At 41.0% G+C, this 23,126-nt stretch overlaps 1 protein-coding gene across 3 annotated transcripts; it reads left to right on the top strand.

The window, feature by feature from the left end:
• Positions 1–272: 272 nt before the first annotated feature.
• On the top strand, positions 273–22,862 carry LOC111961842 (myosin heavy chain, fast skeletal muscle-like). Of its 3 annotated transcripts, none has more exons than XM_023984421.3 (41): positions 273–314; positions 568–608; positions 1,179–1,397; positions 1,751–1,894; positions 2,155–2,311; positions 2,529–2,556; positions 2,731–2,845; positions 4,032–4,124; positions 4,355–4,418; positions 4,534–4,632; positions 5,558–5,661; positions 5,857–5,995; positions 6,105–6,223; positions 6,349–6,498; positions 6,594–6,764; positions 6,917–7,220; positions 7,373–7,440; positions 7,579–7,666; positions 7,914–8,031; positions 8,367–8,490; positions 8,725–8,861; positions 9,122–9,377; positions 9,493–9,735; positions 9,844–10,020; positions 10,143–10,288; positions 10,383–10,473; positions 10,738–11,127; positions 11,426–11,552; positions 11,691–11,809; positions 11,935–12,131; positions 12,300–12,483; positions 12,960–13,125; positions 13,321–13,445; positions 14,820–15,128; positions 15,259–15,462; positions 17,277–17,402; positions 17,638–17,808; positions 18,094–18,198; positions 18,282–18,377; positions 18,524–18,655; positions 21,985–22,862. In XM_023984421.3, exons 3-41 carry the CDS (start codon positions 1,191–1,193, stop codon positions 21,991–21,993), a joined length of 5,802 nt encoding a protein of 1,933 aa, XP_023840189.1. In that variant the 5' UTR covers positions 273–314; positions 568–608; positions 1,179–1,190; the 3' UTR covers positions 21,994–22,862. The 3 variants fall into 3 exon arrangements, with proteins under 3 accessions (XP_023840189.1, XP_023840188.1, XP_023840187.1); XM_023984420.3 differs by lacking the exon at positions 21,985–22,862 and adding an exon at positions 19,264–19,579 and having other exon boundaries at positions 6,108–6,223; XM_023984419.3 differs by lacking the exon at positions 21,985–22,862 and adding an exon at positions 19,264–19,579.
• Positions 22,863–23,126: the final 264 nt, after the last annotated feature.

Below are 23,126 nucleotides of genomic sequence, written 5' to 3'. Positions count from 1 at the left end.
ATTAGCTTACTACAGTAACATCTACAAATGTATGGATAATGATTTGTAAATGACAAACAACTATTAGCAATGATTTAAAAATATACCTTATTATAACACATTACCTTTATATGAAGTTAGCAAAATCCAATTCAAAGACAAATATCACAGAAATACATAGTGGCAATAGGAGTCAGCCCCTAATTCTCTCCTCCAATCCACATCCTTGATTAGGGGAGCCATAATTAACTTCTGCTTGGTTAGCACTCGAAACTCTCAACCAGATAAATAGAGCCTCAGAGCAGCATCAATGACAGACAGCTTCTACCTCTGTGGTAAGACTAACTCCTTTTACTCTGTTTATTCTAATGTCTCGGCACCTGATAATGTAGTTGAATTGTAAAGTTGCAATCTGTTCTAAATGCCATTTGTCTGTTGTGACAGGGTATGAAATGTGTTTTGTGCATGGAATGTGTTTTTAAGTGGATTAATCTGGGATGCCATTCAACTTTTTTAGCAACTCTTCAGGTGGGATGAGACTAAGTACCGGTAATGTGTGTTTAATCATGACACCTCAATGTCTTACAGAACCCTCTAACACACAATTTAATCTGGGAGAGGAAGACAAGGTGAGACATTGTTAGAGTTTTTCACTCACATTTTTTTCTATTGGAGAGTATTCTATGAGAGACACTGTTTTATTAGCTACACAAGCTTACTACTTACCGAACTTTGTTGCTAATGTATAAAAGAATGAGCTACCAAACCCGCTCACAGGATTGGTTAACTCTTGAGGTCCGTCTGGTCTCGACCAATTTAGGTAAATCCTCTTATCCTTTTATTGCACCCCATTGTTGGAATAATATAAAAACACAAATTCCCTGGTGCCGCCACGGCAGTTTAGGACTGTGTTGTTGAATGAATTCATTGAGGATTGCAGTTGTTTCAATTGATTGTAGTATTTATTTGTTGTAATTGTGGTGTTGAGGTTGTGCCTTGTGGTTATATTCATTCGTATTATTTTAATTGTAATGTAAATTGTTCTTCCTGTTGTGAGAAAATGTTTGTACTCAGGGCAACATTGGGAATGAGACCTTGGTCTCAATTGGGCTATCCTGAATAAATTACAGTTAATTTTAAAAAAAACTGTTTATTCAAAATAAACTCAATCATTTGTTTGCTTTGTTTGTGTTTCTCAGTGAGTTGCCACCATGAGTACCGACGCAGAGATGGCCTCTTATGGCAAAGCCGGTGTATACCTCCGTAAGCCTGAGAAGGAGAGGATTGAGGCCCAAAGCAAGCCCTTCGATGCAAAGAATGCCTGCTATGTGACCGATGTTAAGGAGCTGTACCTCAAGGGTACCATTGTTGGCAGAGAAGGGGGAAAGGTCCAAGTGAAAGTCCTTGACACTGGGGAGGTAAGCCTACAACATAGGACAGAAGTCAGTTTCAAGTTGAAGTTTGTTTATTCACAATGATATTTAAAAGAAAAATTACTTCAGATGTTGCAGGAGAACTTAAAACTTGTAGTGTATTTGAGGTTTAAAAAGGCTTCTGAATTTTGTAATTTCACACATAATAATTAACATTTCCTGTTGCTGCAGGATTATTTTACTGCTGTAGTAAACTGGCTCAAATTAAGATCCTACATCTGTACAGTAAAATGTATGACTGACTTGATGATTACTAAATCAAAGCAATGTCGACACAGATTCAGTAACAGTTCTTCCAATTGATCCAAGTGTAATGTAGATTACCGACTGATTTTCAGACTAATGACTTCAAAGAAGCTGATGTCTTCGAAATGAACCCTCCAAAGTTTGACATGATTGAGGACATGGCCATGATGACCTACCTCAATGAAGCCACTGTCCTGTATAACCTCAAAGAGCGTTATGCAGCATGGATGATCTACGTAAGGAACCTATTCTACATATAAATGACTGTATATAGGTATATATACACACTCATAAGTGAACATAGGACACCACCATATAAGGGAAATCTAAAATGCCAAAACTCCAAAATGCACATGCTGTTTGTAAATTGAAAACACCTTTGCTAAAATAATGTAACTGAATACAAGAAACACTTGTAAGTGTTCCATAGAAGCTCTATACAGTTTAACAGAAAAGCTGATTTTGCTAATCCCCTAACTTCCTTCCCTACATCCAGACCTACTCCGGGCTGTTCTGTGCCACGGTGAATCCCTACAAGTGGCTCCCTGTGTACGACGAAGAGGTTGTTAACGCTTACAGAGGAAAGAAGCGGATGGAGGCTCCACCCCATATCTTCTCTGTCTCTGACAGGGCCTATCAGTTCATGTTGACGGGTATGATCTTATACATGTGGATGAACGGATAGATTGATGGATAAATAGATAGAAGCTCACACAAGCAGATATGGGCAGCCAAGGTACTAGCTGGAAACATCAATGCAATAATATCTAGTGAAAAGCGTGTGAAACACTATCCACTACTTTAAGATAATTGGCAAATGCCATAATGTATCAAAACTGTTTATATTCTTTGTTGTTTTTTTGCCTGCAGATAGGGAGAACCAGTCTATCCTGATTACGTAAGTTCTCAACTAACATCTAACATTATAGTTAGTTGGATATCATAACAATTATTAAGCATATACATGAACTATAGTAAATGAGTAAACAACTCAAAGTGTACTTTTTAGTGATTATGTTTTGAATGTCTGACACTGAAACATGAACCTCTTATTCTCTGTCATATAAACCAGCGGAGAATCTGGTGCAGGAAAGACTGTCAACACCAAGCGTGTCATCCAATACTTTGCCACCATTGCTGTGTCTGGAGGAGAAAGGAAGAGGGCGGCAGAACCCGGCAAAATGCAGGTACAGGTGTAGGATCTTCATTTGATGACCCTGTTGCAAGACAACTTTCAATGCAATGCAGGAAATGTAAAACTTGTAGTGTGTTTTAGGTTTTAAAAGCCTTTTGAAATTTCCACTTTTACATTTCAGACTTGATTTCGCCTTAAGAAAAATGTATCAACCCCTACAAAAAGGTCCATTAATTATACTGAACAAAAATATAAACGCAATATGAAACAATTTCTAAGATTTTACTGAGTTACATTTCATATAAGGAAATCAGTCAATTGAAATAAATTCATTAGTCTCTAATCTATAGATTAGGGACTAATGAATTAGTCCCTAATCTATTTCACATTACTGGGAATACAGATATGCATCTGTTGGTTACAGATCCTCTATCTTTTAAAAAAGTAAGGGCATGGATCAGAAAACCAGTCAGTATCTGGTGTGACCACCATTCACCTTATGCAGTGCAACACATCTCCTTTGCATAGAGCTGATCAGGCTGTTTATTGTGGCCTGTGGAATGTTGTCCCACTCCTCTTCAATGGTTGTGCGAAGTTGCTGGATATTGGTGTGAACTGGAACAAGCTGTCGATTCAGAGCATCCCAAACATGGCATGACAATGGGCCTCAGGATCTTGTCACGGAATCTCTCTGCATTCAAATTTCCATCAATAAAATGATATTCTATTTAAACATGAGACACCTGTAGCATTGTGTTGTGTGACAAGACTGCACATTTTAGTGGCCTTTTATTGTCCCCAGCACAAGGTGCGCTTGTGTAATGATCATGCTGTTTAATTATCTTCTTGATATCCCAAACCTGTCAGGTGGATGGATTATCTTTGCAAAGGAGAAAAACTAACAGAGATGTAAACAGCATTTGAGAGGAATACGTTTTTTGTGTATACGGAACATTTCTGGCCTTTTTTATTTCAGTTCATGAAACATGGGACCAACACTTTACATGTTGCATTTATATTTTTGTTCAGTGTATAATCCACATAATAATTCACATTTCCTGTTGCTGCAGCATTATTTTGCTGCGGTGTCAAACTGGCTCAAATTAAGATCCTACATCTGTAGGCCAGCCATATATATAACTGCTTATTTTAAGACAGTTCCACCACTGTTGAAGAAGGGTGTTCTATAGTACTGTATGTCATGCTGTTTCTGACCAACTTGTGTTCGTCTCCCTCAGGGGTCTCTTGAAGATCAGATTATTGCTGCCAACCCTCTGCTGGAGGCTTACGGTAATGCCAAGACAGTTCGGAACGACAACTCTTCTCGTTTTGTAAGTATGAGGGACACACTTGCCATACTTAAATATTCCTTATTGATCTAGAATGACATGACAATGAAAGGCTGTACGATTGAGACCTATTCAGTATTTCCAAATGTCAGTGTTAAACGACGGTTTAGAAATAAAGGAAAGCACTATTTTCAGAGTACTGAGATGGACACCATGGCAGTTTCCTTTTGTTTACTCGTTCCCTCATTTCTAACCCCCATGCTCTACTTTAGGGTAAATTCATCAGGATTCACTTCCACAGTAATGGCAAACTGTCTAGTGCTGACATTGAGACCTGTAAGTTGGGTGGATTGTTTGTTGGATTGTTTGTCATGAATGCACAATGTCCTAAATTCACAGAGATTATGTTTTAAGGAGACCAAGCACTGAACTATCACCTGTTCTCTTTCAGACCTGCTGGAGAAGTCCAGAGTGACCTTCCAGCTGCCCGATGAGAGAAGCTACCACATATTCTACCAGATGATGACCAACCACAAGCCTGAGCTGATTGGTACGACAAAGTAGAAAGCTGTTTGACTATTTTTGTCATTTAGTTGACCGGGAAATTGCACCTGAATCAACATATCAGTGGTCTCATATCAATGTTTAAGTGCTACAGTGAGTTCTAAAGTTCAGGGTTGTATTACTCATGACTATTGTAATATGTCTAATTGAGATAGAGTTCCATAAACAGGGAAAGGGGATACCTAGTCAGTTGCAAAACTGAATGCATTCAACAGAAATGTGTCTTCCGAATTTAACCCAACCTCTCTGAATCAGAGAGGTGTGTGGGGGGATGCCTTAATCGACATCCACGTCATCAGCGCCCGGGGAGCAGTTGTTGTTGGGGGGGTTAACTGCTTTGCTCAAAGACAGAACGGCAGATTTATCCACCTTGCTGGCTCGGGGATTCGTACCAGCGACCTTTCGGTTACTGGCCCAACGCTCTTAACCACTAGGCTACTTGCATGGAGAACTACTGCACTCCAGTGGAAATTATGGGGTAAAATCAATCAAACAATCCAAGACAAAGTGACAATTCACCACTCAAATGTTGCCCTCATTTGATGACAAGTTAAATGGTATTGTGAAAGATGACATTTCCAGCCCCAGTGAGTTGGAGTCGCGCAAACCAATAAAGGTTCTTCCTGTAGTTGAATGTGTCATAAAGTCAGCTTCGTATTCCTGTGGTATAGACTCCTAGGAGGAATAGGGAGGGGAAATGATCAAATCCATACGGTTTCATTTGACCGCTCTATTTTTCACTGCATTACATTTGTATTTTGAGTTGCATTTGGCTCCCAATGCAGATACAGTACGTCCTTTATGTCCGCACTTTCTAACATTAATCTTCATCTCATGCAAGAGAGGAAAAGGGAGGGGAAAGTAAATTCCATCTGGTTGAACTAACTCTGTCCGGTTCTCCGTCCCCACAGAAATGACGCTCATCACCACCAACCCCTATGACTTCCCCATGATCAGCCAGGGGCAGATCAAAGTGGCCTCTATCGATGACAAAGAGGAGCTGGATGCCACAGATGTGAGTCTCTCAAACTATATACAAGAATGAATAACGCCTCTATCTCCACTGAAAAAAATGCACAATTATATGTTGTAACTTAACTCCAAGCAGTGCAGCCCCATGACAGTTTTGTTCAGTTTGAAACTCCCTGCACTTGTGATATCTCCTGTATGTGCATACACTAAGTTTAACTATGAAATTCCTGTCACTCAGGCTGCCATTGACATCCTGGGCTTCACCAATGATGAGAAGATGGGCATCTACAAGCTGACCGGCGCTGTCATGCACCACGGCAACTTACGTTTCAAGCAGAAGCAGCGTGAGGAGCAGGCCGAGCCAGACGGCACAGAGGGTGAGTCCTTTCTCCAAACACTGGAATAGACAGAATGAAACTGGTTTCTCTGTCAGAGTAACACTACATTTGTCCCTGTATATGAGTCTGAGGCTCTTTCTCTCTACAGTAGCTGATAAAATCGGTTACCTCTTGGGTCTGAACTCAGCTGACATGCTGAAACTTCTGTGCTACCCCAGAGTGAAGGTTGGCAATGAGTTTGTGACCAAGGGACAGACCGTGCCTCAGGTGAGGTCTTTACATCCAAGATTACATAATTGCTACAACACCACGATTAATTTTATGTTAGATTTTTTTTAAATCAAGCTCTATACCAGCAAGACATGATCAATGTCTCACCTGTTTTTGCACAGGTGTATAACTCAGTCTCGGCTCTGGCCAAGTCCATCTATGAGCGGATGTTCTTGTGGATGGTCATCCGTATCAACCAGATGTTGGACACCAAGCAACAAAGGAACTTCTACATCGGTGTGCTCGACATTGCTGGGTTTGAGATCTTTGACGTAAGTATGTGATTATTACAGAATAAACAGTTTATGGCTTTAAGGTCTTATGACAGAAGGTGATTGAACTAATCTTCTTTGAACTTCACTAACAGTTCAACACCATGGAGCAGCTGTGTATCAACTTCACCAATGAGAAACTGCAACAGTTCTTCAACCATCACATGTTTGTCCTGGAGCAAGAGGAGTACAAGAAGGAGGGAATCATCTGGGAGTTCATTGATTTCGGCATGGACTTGGCTGCCTGCATTGAGCTTATTGAGAAGGTACGCAGACTGAGAATTCTACTTAAAAAATAATGTACTGTAGAATGGCCTACAACAGAGTTGACAGGGACGGATGTTGGAGTTGAGAGTGAATTATTATCCCTTTGATACAAGATGGCTACTATTAATCCTGCTGTTACATTTTTCATCAGCCAATGGGCATCTTCTCCATCCTTGAAGAGGAGTGCATGTTCCCCAAGGCTTCAGACACTTCCTTCAAGAACAAGCTGTATGACCAGCATATGGGCAAGAAAAACACTTTCCAGAAGCCCAAGCCTGCCAAGGGAAAGGCCGAGGCCCACTTCTCCCTGGTGCACTACGCTGGTATTGTGGACTACAACATCTGTGGCTGGCTGGACAAGAATAAAGACCCCCTGAACGACTCAGTGGTGCAGCTCTACCAGAAGTCTTCAGTCAAACTGCTGCTTCTTATCTACGTTGATTCTCCAGCTGAAGGTCATTTAACATGGTTAAATAATAGTTTTTGCCAATATTCCCGATATCAACATTACATTACACAAACTATTTGGTAGCAGTTGCAAATAGATTATCTCCGAAATAAAATATGGTGTTCACCAAATCACTCATGATTTGAACTATTTTTACAGACAGAGCATCCAAGAAGGGAGGCAAGAAAAAGGGAGGCTCCATGCAGACAGTGTCTTCCCAGTTCAGGGTGAGCTTTTCAAACTTGTATTCAAAGTTATCTGGTTAACTTATCTGGTCAACATTTTTAACGCACCTTATTGACCAGATAAGTTAATTTGTATGAATGATTTCTGAGACGGCTGTTTGGTGTGTCCCCGCCCTGCAGGAGAACTTGGGCAAGCTGATGACCAACTTGAGGAGCACTCACCCTCACTTTGTGCGCTGTCTGATCCCCAATGAGTCAAAGACTCCAGGTACAAGAAATATCGAGTGAAATACAAAATTGTAACCCAATGGTTTAGCAGCTAGTGAGATTCAGTAGCTTAAAACAAAATAAGTACCAAGTAACTACCTGTACTTACATGTGGTACAAGATAGCTGATTATAAGTTATTCCCATATATTTACCCAGAAATAATGGCACTTACATCACCACAATGTAATTGTAGCCCTTACAATGTTTCAGTGTTTCTTAGCTTTAACGATATTTTGTGTTTTTCAGGTCTGATGGAGAACTTCCTGGTTATCCACCAGCTAAGGTGTAACGGTGTACTGGAGGGTATCAGGATCTGTAGAAAGGGGTTCCCCAGCAGAATCCCCTACGGTGACTTCAAGCAGAGGTACCCTTTAGAAATGTCATCTATCTAACATGGCTCCATGTTAACTTTAGAATATAACTGAATTTGACAAAATAATAAGAAACTCAGAAACTCTTTCATTCTGAGATCTTAAAAGATTACATTCTGAAATCTTAAAATATTACATTCTGAGATTTAATAAATACAGACCAAAACAATGTTTGGCATCAATTGGCCTATGCTAGAGTTCATAAAAGAAGAATGGCTAGAATGTTCAGCTGATTTCATAAACAGTGGTAGAACTGTGACACAGCAACAGAATAGCTTTGTTTGCCCACAACGTAAAAACTGACAGTTTCCAGTCTCTCCTAATCCAGGTACAAAGTACTGAATCCCAGTGTTATCCCAGAAGGAACATTTATGGACAACAAGAAGGCTTCTGAGAATCTGCTTGGGTCAATCAATGTGGCACACGAGCAGTACAAGTTTGGACACACCAAGGTCAGGGTTTAAATACACTCAGGAAAGCAAACACAAAACATAAGTAAAACAACAATGTAAATGCTAACCACTCAACGCCTTTTTACAATACATCTTGCCGTGTTGATCCCTCATTTAAATTCAACCCTGCTTTCTGACTTCTGATGACATCCATTGATAATGTTGACCTATTCTCAGGTGTTCTTAGTTCTTACCGGTGTCTCGGGCATTTACCTTCCTGTTACATGCACTCAGGTGTTCTTCAAAGCTGGTCTGCTGGGTGTCCTGGAGGAGATGCGAGACGAGAGACTGGCCTCTCTGGTCTGCATGATACAGTCTCTGTGTCGTGGGTTCGTCATGAGGAAGGAGTTTGTGAAGATGATGGAGCGGAGGTGAGGGATAGAAGATATCTCAAGATAAAGGCTCATCCAAATTCATCTAACAGGGTTGCAGTGGTTTCCATTTCATCTCCAACGATTCCAGGGATCGAATTGTTATATTCATCTTAAATTTACAAATCCTATACTTTTTTTGATTCATTAATTGAATTTCACTTTATTTTCTCTGAGGAGCTGGAACGTTGTCCTGTAAATAACATATTATTATTATTTAGCCATAACACTCACCAAGATCCATGTTTCCTGTTGTTCAGAGAGGCTGTCTTCACCATCAAATACAACATTCGCTCATTCATGAATGTTAAACACTGGCCATGGATGAAGGTGTATTACAAGATCAAGCCACTGCTGAAGAGTGCTGAGACTGAGAAGGAGCTAGCCAACATGAAGGAGGACATTGAGAAGTGCAAAATTGCCCTGACCAAGGCTGAGGCCCGCAAGACAGAGCTTGAGGAGAAGATGGTGACCGTTCTGCAGGAGAGGAATGACCTGACGCTCCAAGTTGCATCTGTGAGCATCTGTCAAGTGCCTGGCTTGATTGCCCATATTTTATTGAAGACGATGGACAGGAGGTGTGCACTGATTAAATTAATGTCTGCCTATTTTTCTATCATTGTGAAACCAGGAATCAGAGAATCTGACTGATGCTGAGGAGAGGTGCGAGGGGCTGATCAAGAGCAAGATCCAGCTGGAGGCCAAACTCAAAGAGACGACCGAAAGGCTGGAGGATGAGGAGGAGATGAATGCTGAGCTGACCTCCAAGAAGAGGAAGCTGGAGGATGAGTGTTCGGAGTTGAAGAAGGACATTGATGACCTGGAGCTCACCCTGGCCAAAGTGGAGAAGGAGAAACACGCCACTGAAAACAAGGTCTAAAATGTTGACATAGCTGAACGATAGTAGAATCAAACCAAAGCTAAACAATGATTGAAACTAACCACACAACTTACATACAAATGTTGTTGTGGCTGTGTTCAGGTCAAAAATCTGACTGAGGAGATGGCCTCTCAAGATGAGAGCGTTGCCAAGCTGACCAAGGAGAAGAAAGCCCTCCAAGAGGCCCACCAGCAGACACTGGACGACCTGCAGGCAGAGGAGGACAAAGTCAACACTCTGACCAAGGCCAAGGCCAAGCTGGAACAGCAAGTTGATGACGTGAGTGGAGTCACACTTTATCGAGTCATGGATTTATATATTGTTAGATTATACATTTAGCTAGGCCATGGCATAATCATTGATTGTTTAAAATTAACTGACACAAGTATCTTAACATGTAGCTTGAGGCTTCTCTGGAGCAAGAAAAGAGGCTCCGTATGGACTTTGAGAGAGCCAAGAGAAAGCTGGAGGGAGACCTGAAACTAGCCCAGGAATCCATAATGGACCTGGAGAATGACAAGCAGCAGTCTGAAGAAAAGATCAAAAAGTATATTACTTTTTTTTTCTGTAGTTAGGAGTTTGAAAGACTCTTTTAAATGAAAAAATGACTGCTGAGTAGTGATGCATTTATCTTACCATAGGAAGGACTTTGAGACCAGCCAGCTCCTCAGCATGATTGAGGATGAGCAGTCTCTGGGTGGTCAGCTGCAGAAGAATATCAAGGAACTCCAGGTACAGTAGAGTATCTAACCCCGGCTTCAGTATAGTATTCCATATATTACTAGATGTTCTAGATACTAGATTTTCAAAATACTACATGTTCTAGAGACTACATATTCTAGATACTAGATGTCAGTCTTACGTATTTAGCAACTTTCTGTTGTAATAAAACAACAATAAAACATAGTATAAATACACAACTATCCAGCCTATTTTTTATTTTTTTTTCAAGGTCAGTTTAAATTTCCCCATCCTAAACCCCCTCCCTTGTTTTAGGCTCGTATTGAGGAGATGGAGGAGGATATTGAGGCTGAGCATTCTGCCAGGGCAAAGGTTGAGAAGCAGAGGGCCGATCTCTCCAGGGAACTTGAGGAGATCAGTGATAGGCTGGAGGAAGCTGGAGGAGCCATTGCTGCTCAGATCGAGATGAACAAGAAGCGTGAGGCTGAGTTCCAGAAACTGAGACGCGACCTCGAGGAGTCGACCCTGCAACACGAGGCCACAGCCGCAGTCCTGAGGAAGAAGCAGGCTGACAGTGTGGCGGAGCTCGGAGAGCAGATTGACAACCTGCAGCGTGTCAAGCAGAAACTGGAGAAGGAGAAGAGCGAGTACAAGATGGAGATTGATGACCTCTCCAGCAACATGGAGGCTGTCACCAAGACTAAGGTGGGTATTTGAATCAAACCCCAAATACTCAACATGAATGGATGAATGGAATTCTGCCAGACAGCAGAATTGCATCCAGCTCTAAAGTTGGACACATTTGTAAGCACACCACAGCTTCAACTTAGTGGGTTAATCCTATAGGCATATAGGGTAGTGCAATGACCTCGAAAGTGCAGGGCTGGAGTAGCATCGCTCCCAAATTACTATCTACAAAACCCTACTGCAAGACAGAAATGTATACAAGCTGTACACCATAAGAATGTAAAATAAAAATGACATATCTATATTTCACTAACAGGGCAATCTGGAGAAGATGTGCCGTACTATTGAGGATCAGCTGAGTGAGCTCAAGACTGGGAACGATGAGAACCTTCGCCAGATCAACGACATCAGTGGACATAGGGCCAGACTCCTGACTGAGAACGGTACCCACAACAATGACCAACACATTTTCCATACATAATCTAAATCAGTACCCAACAACATGTGTTAGGGGCTATTGTACAAGGCTACAGTATTTTAAGAACAGAAGAATTTACAATGTGTATTCTCATCCCTTACAGGTGAGTTTGGCCGCCAGCTGGAAGAGAAGGGAGCTTTGGTGTTTCAGCTGACCAGAGGCAAGCAGGCCTTCACACAGCAGGTGGAGGAGCTAAAGAGGCAGATTGAGGAGGAGGTCAAAGTAAGGGAGTCAAAATGCTCTACCAAGCACAGAGTATAGAGTCAAATGCCTCTTGTCATGTTTATAATAACTAAACCATCCTCAGCAATGTATTACTGTAACCTGTTTTGCTATCTTTCACTCAGGCTAAGAATTCCCTGGCCCATGGTGTCCAGTCTGCCCGCCATGACTGTGACCTTCTGAGGGAGCAGTTTGAGTTGGAGCAAGAGGCCAAGGCAGAACTGCAACGCTGCATGTCTAAGGCCAACAGCGAGGTGGCTCAGTGGAGGACCAAGTATGAGACGGATGCCATCCAGCGCACAGAGGAGCTTGAGGAGGCCAAGTAAGCAGTTACACTTGAAAAAAACCCTCTTATTATAACTATGATCCTAAATGTGCGCATCTTCACACCTTCTTAATTTCACTTAGTTATGAGGCATCATGTTTATATGATACGTTTGTCTGAATACCTGTGGAAGCATTAAAATATGAACTCTTTCCTGTCTAACAGGAAGAAGCTGGCGCAGCGTCTGCAGGACGCTGAGGAAATGATTGAGGCAACCAACTCAAAGTGTGCTTCGCTGGAGAAGACCAAGCAAAGGCTGCTGGGAGAGGTGGAGGACATCATGATTGATGTAGAGAGGGCCAACGCTATGGCTGGCAACCTTGATAAGAAGCAGAGGAACTTCGACAAGGTGAAAAAGAACACTTCACACACTATACTGACTTTTGAAATGTGCTATTAAATGGACTGGAAAAATAAATAGCAACAACACAACAACAACAACAAATCTGATAGGCATTATCAGTATGATCCTGCTGGTCATCTATGAACATCTTGGCCATGTTCTGTTATAATCTCCACTCGGCACAGCCAGAAGAGGACTGGCCACCCCTCATAGCCTGGTTCCTCTCTAGGTTTCTTCCTAGATTCTGGCCTTTCTAGGGAGTTTTTCCTAGCCACCGTGCTTCTACACCTGCATTGCTTGCTGTTTGGGGGTTTAGGCTGGGTTTCTGTACAGCACTTTGAGATATCAGCTGATGTAAGGAGGGCTTTATAAATACATTTGATTGATGTGTCTCCAGTGATCATAATGTATCATGGCTTATTTCTGATTAGAAGGTAAAGCTGCATCAAGAATAAACTGTTAAATCCCATAAAATCCAATAGGTTCTGGCTGAGTGGAAGCAGAAGTATGAGGTGGGCCAGGCTGAACTGGAAGGAGCTCAGAAGGAGGCTCGTTCTATGAGCACAGAGCTCTTCAAGATGAAGAACTCATATGAGGAGGCTCTGGATCAGCTGGAGACTCTGAAGAGAGAGAACAAAAACCTCCAACGTGAGTAAACAACAGGAGTTGATTTTTTGGCCCACTTGGAGTGTACAGTTTACAATCACTTTTTTATTGTTATCAGTTATAGCTGTGTTCTTTTGAAACATCTATGATAGCAAAAGGCTTTTATGCAAAGCTGTATGATATTTAGCAACATTCACAAATCTCCCTGTTCTAAACCATTTCTCTGTGTTTGTGCAGAAGAGATCTCTGACCTGACTGAACAGATCGGAGAGACAAGCAAGAGCATCCATGAGCTGGAAAAGTCCAAGAAGACTGTGGAGATGGAGAATTCTGAGATCCAGACCGCTCTGGAGGAGGCTGAAGTGAGCAGATATGATACATCATTATGTAGTTGAATAATTAAACAGAATGAGAGCTACAGTGCTGTTCAGTACTCCTGTATTGGTACTTTTTGTAGTAATATAGCTTCCAGTTCTTCACTAGGTGGTGCGCTCCTCGGAATAGCGGACGTGCATAAAGATGGCGGTCTCCATGTAGTTACCACAAATTACCCTCCGTCACTCATTTTTTGTATCTGCATTACCGGTGCATCAAGTCTGACACCAACAGGCTCTTGAACAGCTTCTATCCCCAAGCACTACGACTGATAAATAGCTACACGGACTATCTGAGTTTACCATTTATCTTTATTGACCTTTTATTTCAATCTTTGCACTCTCACAGGACCCTACCCACTCTCACACACACTCACTCCATCATCTTCTCACTCACACATACTCACTCCATCATCTGCTCACTCACACATAATATGCACATACATTTATACTGACTCTACACACCCACTCACATACTTTATTATATATTTTTTATTTAACCTTTATTTAACTAGGCAAGTCAGTTAAGAACAAATTCTTATTTACAATGACGGCCTACACCGGCCAAACCCAGACGACACTGGGCCAGTTGTGTGCCGCCCTATGGGACTACCAATCACGTCCGGTTGGGATACAGCCTGGATTCAAACCAGGGTGTCTGTAGTGAGGCCTCAAGCACTGAGATGCAGTGCCTTAGACCGCTGCGCCACTCGGGAGCATACAAGCTGCTGCTACTCTGTTTATCTTATATCCTATACCCTATACATATCTACTTCCATCACCCCAGTATCCCTGCACATGTAAATATGGTATTGAATTTTTAAGTTTTTTATATTTCTTGTATATAGTCTGTTTACTTACTTTTATTGTGTATTCATATTTCCTATTCTTATTTCTCATGTGTTTTTTTCTAGTAATACATTGTTATTCATTATTGCATTGTTGGGTTTTGAGTTTGCAAGAAAGGCATTTTACTGTACTTGTGCATGTGACTTTAAAACTTGAAACATTAGCACAGTATACATGATCCTGATTCTAGCTCCCAGACATCAGCATTTATATATATATATTTATTATTATTATTTTATTTTTTTAAGTAGATTGTGTTGATTTATGTTGTGCGCCATAGTTTTAAAAACTAGGATTGTAGTGTTAGAACAATGATGTCATATCTGTGTTCTGCCATCTTTATGCACATTGTGAAGAGTGGGCACTTTTTGATTTATGCAACTGCTTTAGGTCTTATAAACACAAAAGTAAGAGACAATTGTTACTTTTAGCTGTCTCCAAGTCTAATGTTTTAATTGCTGGGATAACCTCCGATGTCAAGCATTCTGTGACAAATCACGTTTATTTGTCCAGGGAACACTGGAGCACGAGGAATCCAAGATTCTGCGTGTGCAGCTGGAGCTGAACCAGATCAAGGGTGAGGTGGACAGGAAGCTGGCAGAGAAGGACGAGGAGATGGAGCAGATCAAAAAGAACAGCCAGCGGATTATAGAATCCATGCAGAACACACTGGACTCTGAGGTCCGCAGCAGGAGCGACGCCCTGAGGGTGAAGAAGAAGATGGATGGAGACCTGAATGAGATGGAGATGCAGCTGAGCCACGCCAATAGACAGGCCATTGAGGCCACGAAACAGCTGAGAAATGTCCAGGGACAACTTAAGGTAAAGAATGTCAAAACTTGTGACTGATTTGTTAAGGGTCAAAGATTAATCAAGCAATGTAGAAAAGTAGTCACATTTTTCATAAAGACAACATTCACACGTCCTAATACTCTGTCGTTTTGAATTCCAGGATGCCCAATTGCTCCTTGATGACGCTGTCCGTGAGTCAGAAGACATGAAGGAGCAGGCCGCCATGGTGGAACGCAGGAACGGTCTGATGATGGCAGAGATTGAGGAGCTGAGGGCTGCTCTGGAGCAGACTGAGAGAGGCCGCAAAGTGGCTGAGCAAGAGCTGGTGGACGCCAGTGAGCGTGTGGGACTGCTCCACTCTCAGGTACGGGTCTGGTCACTCATTGGCAGTGTGAGATGATATGAGGAATATGCCTAGAAAGCCGTACTACTATGGCTGACCCTGTAAAACAATACATTTCACAGCACCTATCCAGTGTATGTGACTACATTATTTGGGGATAAGGTAAAAAGGGACTAGACAGTGATTTCATAAATCTAAAGATTTTTCAGGGAGTATATCTGCACTTGGGGAGACAAATAGAACTTCCACTTAATGGAACCAAATTAAACAGTTGTCTCTACAGGTTTTTAGAAATGTATAAAAAATAGAAAAACATAAATACCTTATTTACATACGTTTTCAGACCCTTTGCTATGAGACTCGAAATTGAGCTCAGGTACATCCTGTTTCCATTGATCATCCTTGATGTTTTACCGACTTGAATGGAGTCCACTTGTGGTAAATTCAATTGATTGGGCATGATTTGAAAAGGCACACACCTGTCTATATAAGGTCCCACAGTTGACATTGCATGTCAGAGAAAAAAACAAGCCATGAGGTCAAAGGAATTGTCTGTAGAGCTCCGAAACAGGATTGTGTTGAGGCACAGATCTAAGGAAGGGTACCAAAAAAGCATTGCAGCATTGAAGACCCCCAAGAATACAGTGGCCTTCATCATTCTTAAATGGAAGAAGTTTGAAACCACCAAGACTCTTCCTAGAGCTGGCCACTCAGCCAAACTGAGCAATCGGGGGAGAAGGGCCTAGGTCAGGGAGTGACCAAGAACCTGATTGTCACTGACAGAGCTCCAGAGTTCCTCTGTGGAGATGGGAGAACATTCTAGAAAGACAACCATCTCTGCAGCACTCCACCAATCAGGCCTTCATGGTGGAGTTGCCAGACGGAAGCCTCTCCTCAGTGAAAGGCACATGACAGCCCACTTGGAGTTTGCCAAAAGGCACCTAAAGACTCTCAATCTTGTTTCTCATGGTCTATCTGGTCTGATTAAACCAAGATTGAACTCTTTGGCCTGGATGCCAAGCATCACGTCTGGAGGAAACCTGGCACCCTCCCTATGGTGAATGGTGGTGGCTGCAGGGATGTTTTTCAGCGGCAGGGACTGGGAGACTAGTCAGAATCGAGGGAAAGATGTACGGAGCAAAGTACAGAGAGATCCTTGATAAAAATCTACTCCAGAGCGCTCAGGACCTCAGATTGGGTCGAAGGTTCACCTTCTAACAGGACAACAACCCTGAGCACACAGCCAAGACAATGCAGGAGTGGCTTCAGGACAAGTCCTTGAATGTACTTGAGTGGAGAAACTCCCCAAATACAGGTGTGCCAAGCTTGTAGCGTTATACCCAAGAAGACTCGAGACTGTAATCGCTGCCAAAGGTGCTTCAACAAAGTACTTAGTAAAGGGTCTTAATACTTATGTAAATGTGATATTTCAGTTTTTTTTAAATTATAAATTAGCAAAAGAATCTAAACAACAGTTTTTACTTTGTCATTATGGAGAATTGTGTGTAGATTGAGGGGGGGGGGGATTTCAGAATATGGCTGTAATGTAACAAAATGTGGAAAACATCAAGGTGTCTGAATACTTTCCGTATGCGCCGTACATCCATGCCATTTCAGATACTATAGCATACTTGATCAAGTACATTAAAGGAAATGAATTACCTAAATACTTGATTAAAAGCCCCTTTTTTAATATTTTTTCTTTTAACAATCTTAGCATTGAAGAGATTAATTTATGGAGATTAATTTCCATAGTTTCCATGGTGTGACTAGTATATTGTCTTGAGATAAGGCGTTTCAGCCAGTCATTGATTGAACTATATTTCCTCCTCCAGAACACCAACCTTCTGAACACTAAGAAGAAGCTGGAGGCTGACCTGGTGCAGGTGCAAGGAGAGGTGGACGACATCATCCAGGAGGCCAGAAACGCAGAAGAGAAGGCCAAGAAGGCCATCACTGATGTGAGTCCATATGTTTGGCCAAAACACAGTACAGGGTCTCCAGGCTAACCACATGAAAGTGTTTGATCTGTACCAAATTCTAACTATCAGTTTTTTCCATAAGATTTTATGAGTGCAACAGTTAATAACAGCATAATAACTAAGTCAAGACATGTGGTTATCAGATCGTTACAGGAAAACTGTCTGTGTTGCCATAAGGTCTCACCTTCATTAAACCTATTTAATGATATTTCAGGCGGCCATGATGGCTGAGGAGCTGAAGAAGGAGCAGGACACCAGTTCTCACCTGGAGAGGATGAAGAAGAACCTGGAGGTCACAGTCAAGGACCTGCAGCACCGCCTGGATGAGGCAGAAAATCTGGCCATGAAGGGAGGCAAGAAGCAGCTCCAGAAACTGGAGTCCAGGGTGAGTTATTCAGGCATTTAGAAGATGGGGTAAACAATTTGTTTCAATAACCCATGTGGATAATAATACTGTCATTCTCATTAGAAACTCTCCCATTACATGTGCAAAAAGGACATAGGAAGAGACTCAACTATCACATAGTCTTTGTATCTGAACAAAGTCTATATTAACTTTCATCAACACCATTTCTTTACGTTAGCCTGGAGGAATCTACCTCTATATTTATTTGCAGTGATTTGAAACTGATTCCTCCTCGTAAAAATCATGACCATTTCATCTGTGAAGGTACGTGAGCTGGAGGCTGAGGTGGAGTCCGAGCAGAGAAGAGGTGTAGACGCAGTTAAGGGAGTCCGCAAGTACGAGCGCAGAGTCAAGGAGCTCACATACCAAGTAAGAAAAGCACCTTAACACACAGTAATACAGACAGATGTGTATGAAAGGATGGACACTGATACATCTTCTTCCGCCCACAGACTGAGGAGGACAATAAAAATGTTAGCAGACTTCAGGATCTAGTAGAAAAGCTGCAGCTTAAAGTGAAGGCCTACAAGAGGCAGGCTGAGGAAGCGGTGAGTTAGGCCTAAAATTAATAGCAAGTATAATGGTTTTAGCCTGTATTAAGTTGTGTAGCGGACTTGGCCATAGTAAGCAATGCATGAAACAAATATGCCATCCTGAATAAATCACTGATGTTGTTCTTTGTTCCTCCTCCCAGGAGGAACAAGCCAACCAGCACATGTCTAAGTTCCGTAAGGTTCAGCATGAGCTGGAGGAGGCTGAGGAACGCGCTGACATTGCAGAGTCCCAGGTCAACAAGCTCAGAGTCAAGAGCCGTGACTCCGGAAAGGTAAAGATCTGCTTTTAAAACTACACCTGTATAATGTTCAAGACATCATCATCAATAAAGGCTGTCACAGACTCAGATTAAACCTAATTCAAAACAAATAATAGTTTGGCTGCATTAACACAGCCAAAATCATTATTGGATGCAATTAAAGGAGCTATATGTAACCATTCCAGCTGTCAATTACAATATAAATCCACAAGAGCAAAACATACCTTTTGGAAGGCCGCATATCACTTTTACAGCTAATTAGCATTTTTACTGTGACTAGCTGGTCCGGCTTTTGTGTACGACTTCCCGAATTATGATTGGTTATCGTTTGAGACGTTCACAACAACAGCAGAAACATTAGCAGTAAACTTCTTAACGGCTCTGCAACTGAACTTTTTAGGATTATGACCATGGAGAAGAAGTACTAAGGGTTTCTAAGCAATGTTCTTAAAAAAACATGAAGAAATTGAATTTAAGGTTAATGTTACTTTAATCTTAATTTTAAAAGATCAGAGGCCTTTCATTCCAAGTAAATTTTCATGTAACCACAATTGTAGTTATTGGTGATCTTGAGCCCAGAACTGGATATACTCATTAATATCTATCACTTTCTCTTACAGGCCAAAGAAGAGTAAACCTATTTTATTTTAAATAGAGAACTTGGACTGAACAATTCTTAAGACAGCCTTACATTATTCTAGCTACTACAAGGCAGAGAAACCAGGCCAGGGGCTGGGTGGTCAGTGGGGGTACTGGTTTTTCGTTATTTTTTCCCCTTGTCATTTGGTTTTTGTGTTGTTTTGTTGTCCATTTTGTTTTGATGCGTGTTGTTGTGGTTGTCTTGTGTGTAAAAGGGGTAGCCCACAAATTGTTTTGGGAACTTGTTTACATTGTTGTATGCTCCTTAATAAAACACATTTGAAATGTATAAACATATGTATAGTACCCTTGGTGACTTTGTAAATTCACTTTACAGTATAAAAAAAACTGTTAAATTAACATTTTACATGACTAGGAAACATCTTAGAAATGTAGGCCTATAAAGAAATGCAATATTATCCGAAAGCTGTGATGTAACAATTAGATTCAACCACTGACTCCACACTGTTCTGAAGGCACATTATAAGTATAATATTTAAGTGGTAATGCCAGAGAAGCCGGAGTTTGGAGGATATATTGGCAAGGGTGTTGGGCCCCAGACGAAGTTATTTGATTTAATTTATTCATACTATTTCATCCTTCCACAAGATATAGTCCCGACACAAATCTCGGGTTGCTACCCAAGCCGGCTGGTCGTTCGTTCTATGGGTTCAGTTGCTATAGACGCGACCCAGTCGTTCAGTCTTTTTGTTCTGTATCTATAGACGCGACCCAGTCGTTCAGTCTTTTTGTTCTGTATCTATAGACGCGACCCAGTCGTTCAGTCTTTTTGTTCTGTATCTATAGACGCGACCCAGTCATTCGTTCTAAATGTTCCATACTGGCTGGTAACGTCATTATCCCTTGCTTGATAGCTAGCCAACTACTGATAACTTACAGTCATGTCAAAACATACAGCAAAGTAGCCACATTTGCATTTGTTTAAGCTGTTTTCTAGTGACATTTATTTGAATAAATCCATAACAATGAGCTAATGAGGCGCGATTTCGCCTGGCATAGAACATTTGCTGACTCGACAGGACACTGTTGTTCAAAGGAGCTGGCCAACAACACAGCTAACACAATCACTTCAAACTGGAAAGACTGCAAACTAGCTTCACTTAGTTTGACCTTTTTTTCAATTTACATTTCTTTGTATGTATCCATAAAATGACTCCAGCTGATTCATGATTTCGACTGGCTGATAAACGCAGCCTGCCTGTCTGTCTCGTCCAGACTCCCGACACGTTCATTACTATGGGACAGCTGGAGATCTAATCTGAATATTGAAACAATGTTTCAAATGTCGGAGAGACAGACAGCAAGGGTTATACAAATCTCCGCTGTTGAAAACGAAATGTTAGTCTAAAAGAAATGTGAGATAATGTCTAGATGCTTTTTATAGTGGAGATCAAGTTTATAAATTGCTTGGCTGGGTTGATGAGACAGTGGATTGCCCAGTCAGATGGAACAGAGTAAATAGGCATTTTAACGTCATAGATTTAGCCGGTGGTAACTTGTGGAATAGACACCGGCTGGAATGTGGTTTAACCAATCAGCATTCAGGATTAGACCCACCGGTTGTATAATGTTCTATACAAAATCTATACAAAATCAGACATAATTATTTCCACAGTGCTACACACATAGTAAAGACCTCAGTCATTTAGGGGCATCTATAAATAGAATGCTGAGCAAAAAGGGCTAAAAATGTAAAAACAGTCAAAACGACATGGCACATGGGGTTCCATGGAAACTTAGGCGAATCCATGGACACTTGGGGGACTCAATGGATCCTATAACCTGAAAAGATTGATCCTTCAGCAGAGATTTTCATAGTTTCCCGATTCAGCTGTCAGCGTTAGGAATCTAAATTGGAAGACTGAAGGATCGTAAAAAATAAGAATTTGAATTGAGAACTTACACTGAACAATTCTTACATTCTTAAAACAATCCTACATTATTTCCCAGATCTGTGCCTCGACACAATCCTGTCTCAGAGCTCTACAGAAAATTCCTTTGACCTCATGGCTTGGTTTTTGCTCTGTCAACCGTAGGACCTTATATAGACAGGTGTGTGCCAAATCATGCTACAGGTGGACTAGGATCAAGTTGTAGGAACATCTCAAAGATGATCAATGGAAACAGGATGCACCTCAGCTCAATATCCAGTCTCATAGCAAAGTGTCTGAATACTTGTTTTTTATATATATACATTTGCAGAATTTCGAAAAACCTGTTTTCACTTTGTCATTATGGGGTATTGTGTGTAGATTGCTGAGGAGTTGTTTTTATTTAATCCATTTTAGAATAAGGCTGTAACGTAACAAAATGTGAACAAAGTCAAGGGGTCTGAATACTTTCCGAAGGCACTGTATATACAATTTGCAATACACAGTAGTGAAAGTGAAATTATAGTTAAGCACCACAGAGCCATTTAAATGCTGGCCCGAAAAGATCCAGTATATTCTACCAAGAGTTAGGGGATTTGTGTTGCAAGCTGAGTGTTACATTAACACTCAGGGTTGAGGTCAATTCCATTTCATTCCAATCAATTCATGAAGTACACTGAAATTCCAATTATCTTCTATGCTTCTCAATGAGAAACATTTGGAATTGGAATTTGGTTTACTTTCTGAATTGACTGGAATTTAAATTGAATTGACCCCAACCCTGATAACATTTTCTCTCTCCTCTTACAGGGAAAATAATAAAAACACCCAGATCAACACTTTCCCATTGTAAGTTGAGGATCCGAGTGCAGGTGGAAGGATGAATTTCTGTAGGAACAAAAACTGAATGGAAACGGATAATTATTTAGTAGCTTTAATGGTCAAACCACATTGAACACCATCAGCCACCACACTAGAACTGTCTGTCACTTCCTGTATCAAGAAAGCTTAACCCTACACAATTAAAGCATTGGCCAATAGGAAAACAGATAATTAGTTACCAGGCAAAGAAATAGATAACACACAGTTATTTCCTGTAACACAGATTTACCATATTTCAGCAATGTGTATAACTGCCATATAAATTCAATAATTACTCAGGAAATAATCCTACACCTTGTGATTTTCATGGTAGAATTCTGAGCATTGATTCAAAAAGGTTGAACATTCCCTTGGTGACTTTGTGAGTTATTACATAGAGAATACAGTATGTATTTTTCATATCATAAAATGGTCATACATGATGGGGTATCAATATAATTGTTAAATTCATGTACAGATCTTTGAAACAGATTTTGTGTTATCCCTGAGCTGTTCCCGATTTACACATTTTTGTTGCGGCATCCTGCATGGAGATGAGTGAAAATCCTGTATATCTTCATGCTACTTAGGACATACCCTCTCTATCTGAATGTTTGCATTGTGGGGTGCACATTCTTTTATTCACAGAGCTTAATAGTCAGCAGATACAGCGCTAACTTGGTTATACTATTGAAGGATGTACACATTCATGTTTATTCATCCCCCCCAAAAAAATATAAATAATGTTAACCACTACCATAATTCAAAATCCAAACACACCATGTGTTCAATATTCTGTTAACAAATAAAAGTGTTTGGTACCCACATTGTGCAATCTGTTTCATGCCATCATGTCTACTTTGCAATACCAAGTCAGTGAGGTTGCCTGTTTAAGTGTCACTGTTCACCCTAAAGACCATAATAATACAGAGGCATAAAAGGTGAAGGTGGTGTAAAGAACACAACGCTCTATAACGTTTTGATGTGATTAGAATTCAAACTATACTTAGTAAGCTGTCATTTGAATTAGGCTGTTTTAGGCTGAGGTGTGGAAAGCTGAGGGACACCTCTCTAGGTACAGGGCCTATAGA

The sequence above is a fragment of the Salvelinus sp. IW2-2015 genome, linkage group LG4q.1:29 (assembly GCF_002910315.2).
Source record: "Salvelinus sp. IW2-2015 linkage group LG4q.1:29, ASM291031v2, whole genome shotgun sequence".
In the NCBI taxonomy this organism is placed as follows: domain Eukaryota; kingdom Metazoa; phylum Chordata; class Actinopteri; order Salmoniformes; family Salmonidae; genus Salvelinus; species Salvelinus sp. IW2-2015.
Note: the sequence above shows the minus strand (reverse complement) of the source record. Positions and strands in the feature narration are given on the sequence as shown.

Coding starts and splice junctions, on each gene's coding strand:
- LOC111961842 (XM_023984419.3), top strand. CDS start 1,191: ATGAGTACCGACGCAGAGATGGCCTCTTATGGCAAAGCCGGTGTATAC. Junction 9,736..9,843: donor AACACGCCACTGAAAACAAG/GTCTAAAATGTT, acceptor GGCTGTGTTCAG/GTCAAAAATCTGACTGAGGA. Junction 11,128..11,425: donor AGGCTGTCACCAAGACTAAG/GTGGGTATTTGA, acceptor TTTCACTAACAG/GGCAATCTGGAGAAGATGTG.